The sequence below is a fragment of the Bactrocera tryoni genome, unplaced genomic scaffold, assembly GCF_016617805.1.
Source record: "Bactrocera tryoni isolate S06 unplaced genomic scaffold, CSIRO_BtryS06_freeze2 ctg7180000199229_QRY, whole genome shotgun sequence".
Lineage (NCBI taxonomy): Eukaryota > Metazoa > Arthropoda > Insecta > Diptera > Tephritidae > Bactrocera > Bactrocera tryoni.
In genome coordinates this window covers 495-6,323 of record NW_024394269.1, presented here as the reverse complement: position 1 = coordinate 6,323, position 5,829 = coordinate 495, and the positions used below count along the sequence as shown (strand labels likewise).

The following is a 5,829-nucleotide window of genomic DNA, read 5'->3' as shown; positions in this document are numbered from 1 at the left end:
ATTTGGTAAGTTCCAAAATTTTGCATTTAGGTATAAAACCGACTTTCTTGCATGTACACATTTAGAAATCCATATCAAGTTACCTCAAATCATAAGCTTCACATAATAAAGTTAATTAACCTTTACCATCTTACCCAAGTTGCCATAAAGCTATAACGGCATTGCAATTGAAAAAAATTCCACAGTTTTACATTTAGGTATTAAATCGACTTTCTTGCATGTACACATTTAGAATTCCATATTAATTTGCTCCAAATTATTAAATTCACATATTAAAATTAATTACTCTTATTCACCTTACTTAAGTTGGCATAAGGCCAAAACGACAGTGCATTTGGTAAAATTCCACACTTTTGCATTTAGGTATAAAACCGATGTGTATATGCAACATTTAAAAATCCATATCAAGTTAACTCAAATCATTAGTTTCACATATTAAAGCTCATTATTATTCTTTATCTTACTGAAGTTGGCATAAAGCCAAACCGGCAGTGAATTTGGAAAATTTCAGAACTTTACATTTAGGTATGAAACCGATTTTCTTGCATGTACACATTTAGAAATCCATATCAAGCTGCTTCAAATCATCACATATTAAAGTTAGTTAACCTACTTCATTTTATAGAAAATGGCATAAAGTCAAAATGGCAGTGCATTTGGAAAAATTACACAATTTTACATTTAGGTATAAAACCGATTTTCTTGCATGTAGACATTTGAAAATCCATATCAAGTTAACTCAAATCATTAGCTTAACATATTAAAGTTAATTAACCTTCTTCATCTTACTCAAGTTGGCATAAAGCCAAAACGACAGTGCATTTGGAAAAATTACACAATTTTACATTTAGGTATAAAACCGATTTTCTTGCATGTAGACATTTAGAAATACATATCAAGTTACCTCAAATCATTAGCTTCACATAATAAAGTTAATTGACCCTTACCATCTTACCCAAGTTGCCATAAAGCTATAATGGCATTGCATTTGGAAAAAATCCACAGTTTTACATTTAGGTATAAAACCGATTTTCTTGCATGTAGCCAATTAGAAATCCATATCAAGTTACCTCAAATCATAAGATTCACATATTAAAGTCAATTAACCTTCTTCATCTTACTCAAGTTGGCATAAAGCCAAAACGGCAGTGCATTTCGAAAAATTCCACAGTTTTACATTTAGGTATAAAGCCGACTTTCTTGCATGTAGACATTTAGAAAGCCATATCAAGTTGCTTCAAATCATTAGCTTAACATATTAAAAATTATTAACCTCCTTCATCTTACTCAAGTTGGCATAAAGCAAAAACGACAGTGCATTTGGAAAAATTACACAATTTTACATTTAGGTATAAAACCGATTTTCTTGCATGTAGACATTTGGAAATCCATATCAAGTTAACTCAAATCATTAGCTTAACATATTAAAGTTAATTAACCTTCTTCATCTTACTCAAGTTGACATAAGCCAAACGCAGTGCATTTGGAATAAATTCCATAGTTTTACATTTAGGTATAAAACCGATTTTCTTGCATGTACACATTTAGAAGTCCATATCACGTTAACTTAAATCATTAGCTTAACATATTAAAGTTAATTAACCCTCACCATCTTACTCAAGTTGACATAAGAGCATAACGGGAGTGCATTTGGAAAAAATTCCATAATTTAAAATTTAGTTAAGAAACCGACTTTCTTGCACCTACACATTTAGAAATCCAGATCAAGTTGCTTCAAATTATTAAATTCACATATTAGAGTTAATAAACCCTCACCATTTTACTCAAGTTGACATAAGACCATAACGGGAGTTCATTTGGAAAAAATTCCATAATTTTACATTTAGGTATAAAAACGACTTTCTTGCATGTAGACATTTAGAAATGCATAGGGAAGGTGGGGAATGTTGGGCACGGAATCCCGGGCCAGCGCGATATTTTTTTACCTAGTATAGGTTGACAGCTGCAACCAACTGTCATCGGCTCGTCTCATACTAAGCTCAGTTTCTATATAGCACTCGAGCTGTGAACACGTGTTATAACCTCTCTGCGACAACAAAAAGAAATTCGACACTCCGAAAGTTTTTTTTCAACTCTGTGTATCGTTGATTTTTTTCACATTTTCCAATAAATTCATCCAGGTAAATATGTTTATAATATTAGTTGAGCCTTTAGCCTTCGACACACAAAAGAAATTTTGCACGAATTTACATTGTGTTCATTATCCACCGCCATTTTGCAAATATGAGCGTTTGGAGAATCGGGCCACATAGTTTTTTTCATTTGGAATGCTATCTTCATATATTTGACGTGTATAAGTAATTTTTCGTGCAGAATTTTTACAACACAATAGTTTTTCAACATTTCCTGATAGTTTAGTGCTCCGAAAAATTCTTTTTAGTCATTATGCCGCGGTACTATCCCAAACAAAATTGTTGATTTCGACAACATTTTCGATCAAGTCGGTGAAAATACATCACAACAGCGTTCGACAATCTGCGACGGCACACAAAATTCCGAGGACCAACCTGATGCGTTATATTGCAGCATTTGATGGTGCGAGCATCGACGTTACTACAGCCAATGCCGATGTAATGAAGAATTTGCTGGCTGAAAGCACGATGATGGGCACAAAAACAGTGAGTTCTTCTGGTTTCTTTCTTTTTCTTTCATCGAATAATAAATAATTTTTTTTTTATTTCAGATCTTCAACATCGAACGAGAGAAGGCGCTGATAAGCTACATTCTCCAGGCCAGCGACATCAACTATGGAATTAGTTTGATGGAGCTTCGTAAGCTCGCGTATGAATTTGCTCGGAAAGTTGGCGCGTCGTATCCGGATCCATGGAACGACAATCAACAGGCGAGTAAGGATTGGCAGTTGGCGTTCATGAAACGCCACAAAAATTTGTCACTGCGAACACCAGAGCAAGTAAGCCAGAGCCGTACGAAGCGATTCAACAAAGAGAATGTCGATGCATTCTTTGCCAACCTTTCATCCGTTCTCGGTAAGACGCCGTTTAAACCTCACCGAATATGGAACATGGATGAAACCGGGTGCCCGACCGTGCCAACCAGACCTGTCAAAACCATCGCGCGCAAAGGACAAAAGCAGGTCGGCTCATCAACATCTGCCGAAAAAGCACCAATGTGTCTTTGGCTTTGGCCGTCAGCGCTAGTGGCCAGTCTATACCGCCATTCTTCCTCTTTCCCCGAGTCAACATGAAATAGATTTTTATGACTCATGCGAGTCATGGCGCTGTTGGTGTTGCGAACGGTTCTGGTTACATGAACTCTGACGTATTCCCTCAATTCATGCGTCATTTCATCAAGCACACCGGTGCAAATGCCGATTCGCCAACCATGTTGCTGCTGGACAACCACGGTTCGCATTTATCGATCGAGGCGATAGATTTGGCGTTGGATCATGGCATCACGTTGCTGTCTTTTCCGCCGAAATGCACGCACAAAATGCAGCCGCTAGATGTTGCGGTATTTGCACCATTTAAAGGCATGATGACCGTGAAGCATGATGCATGGAAAAAGTCCAACATTGGTGTCACTTTCGATCTGCATCATGTGCCGCTCCTTGTCGATCAGTGCCTCGATGTTATGTTAACGCCGAAAACCATCAAATCCGGCTTCCGAACAACTGGCATCTACCCGTTCAACCCGCTGAAACTTTTCGCTTCTGACGAAAATTTGTTTGGTGAGGAAGAGAAAGACGCCGACGTCGAGTTCTTGCCTCTGGTGATGCCATTGTGACTGTCGAATGAGGAGGTGCGTTCGACAAGTGCCCCAGCTTCAACAAGTGGTGCTGCATCATCGTCGTTGTCTCTTGTTTCGGCTCCACAGCTCCGTGATGCATTGAAATCGGTTGGCCCGTTGAAATTGGGCACACCTGCGCCGAAATCAAAACGTGGCCGCAAGACAATGGAGTGAACGATTTTGACATCGCCTGAGGTTGTCGCAGATCTGCGTGACAAGGCCGAAAAAAAGCGCCAAAAATTGACGAAGGCAGCCGATGAACCAGCAGCCAAGAAGCATAAAAGCCGTGGCAAATCGAAGACGCCACGGAAGAGAAGCCCGTCTCCGACCGAAACCGACATCGAAGAGGACTTCGATTTTTGCACGATTTGCAAGAAAAGGATGCCGAAGCACGAGAATCGTCAAAACACGGCCCATTGCATTGTTTGTGATCGAGGGGTTCACTTGAAATGTGCCGGACCGAACCCGAACACTTACACCTGCATTTACTGCAAGTCGGAATAATTTTTTTCGCCAATTCCTATTTTTCTTATTATTTCTGAATCTCTCTTTCATTTCCATTGATAAATAAACGTTTTTCATCGGTAACAATCATGTTTTAATCGCAAAATCAGGTTTTTTCCGCCAATGGCTATAACTTTAAAATTTTTGTAGAATTTTATCAAACCAATGTTATCAAAAGGAAGGTTACGACTCGCACTACAAATCCATGCTTTGGAATTTTCACAAACAATAACTTTTATGTGACTTTTTAACTGAAATCAAAACGTAGCCCAACATTCCCCTATCAAGTTGCTTCAAATCATTAGCTTCACATATTAAAGTTAATTAACCTTCTTCATCTTACTCAAGTTGGCATAAAGCCAAAACGACAGTGCATTTGGAAAAATTACACAATTTCACATTTAGGTAAAAAACCGATTTTCTGGCATGTACACATTTACAAATCCATATCAAGTTGCTTCAAATTATTAAATTCACACATTAAAATTAATTAATCTTATTCACCTTACTGAAGTTGGCATAAGGCCAAAACGACAGTACATTTAGTAAAATTCCACACTTTTACATTTATTTAAAAAACCGATGTGTATATGCAACATTTAGAAATCCATATCAAGTTAACTCAAATCACTAGCATCACAAATTAAAGTTCTTTAGTATTCTTCATCTTACTGAAGTTGGCATGAAGCCAAACCGGCAGTGCATTTGGAAAATTCCAGAACCTTACATTTAGGTATGAAACCGAATTTTTTGCATGAACACATTTAGAAATCCATATCAAGTTGTTTCAAATCATTAGCTTCACATATTAAAGTTCATTAGTATTCTTCATCTTACTGAAGTTGGCATAAAGCCAAAAAGACAGAGCATTTGGAGAATTCCAATCCTTTACATTTGTATAAAACTGATTTTCTTTCATTTAGACATTTAGATATCCATATCAGGCTGCTTCAAATCATCACATATTAAAGTTAATTAACCTTCTTCATCTTACAGAAGTTGGCATAAAGCCAAAATGGCAGTGCATTTAGAAAAATTCCGCAATTTCACATTTAGGTATAAAACCGATTTTCTTGCATGCAGACAATTAGAAATCCATATCAAGGTGATTCAAGTCTATAAGCTTCACATATTAAAGTCACTTAACCTTCTTCATCTTACTCAAGTTGGCATAAAGCCAAAACGGCAGTGCATTTGGAAAAATTCCACAGTTTAAAATTTAGGTATAAATCCGACTTTCTTGCATGTAGACATTTAGAAATCCATATCAAGTTGCTTCAAATCATTAGCTTTACATATTAAAGTTAATTAACCTTCTTCATCTTACTCAAGTTGGCATAAAGCCAAAACGACAGTGCATTTGGAAAATTCCATTAGAAATCCATATCAAGTTGCTTCAAATTATTAGCTTCACATATTAAAGTTAATTAGCCTTCTTCATCTTACCCAAGTTGGCATAAAACCAAAACGGCGGTGCATTTGGAAAAATTCCACAGTTTTACATTTAGGTATAAAACCGATTTTCTTGCATGTAGACATTTAGAAATCCATATCAAG

At 36.8% G+C, this 5,829-nt stretch overlaps 1 protein-coding gene across 1 annotated transcript; it reads left to right on the top strand.

The window, feature by feature from the left end:
- Positions 1-2,487: 2,487 nt before the first annotated feature.
- LOC120779348 lies at positions 2,488-3,226 on the top strand. Its single transcript, XM_040111544.1, has 2 exons — positions 2,488-2,639; positions 2,705-3,226. Exons 1-2 carry the CDS (start codon positions 2,532-2,534, stop codon positions 3,224-3,226), a joined length of 630 nt encoding a protein of 209 aa, XP_039967478.1. The 5' UTR covers positions 2,488-2,531.
- The last annotated feature ends 2,603 nt before the right edge of the window (positions 3,227-5,829 follow it).

Coding starts and splice junctions, on each gene's coding strand:
- LOC120779348 (XM_040111544.1), top strand. CDS start 2,532: ATGCGTTATATTGCAGCATTTGATGGTGCGAGCATCGACGTTACTACA. Junction 2,640..2,704: donor CGATGATGGGCACAAAAACA/GTGAGTTCTTCT, acceptor TTTTTATTTCAG/ATCTTCAACATCGAACGAGA.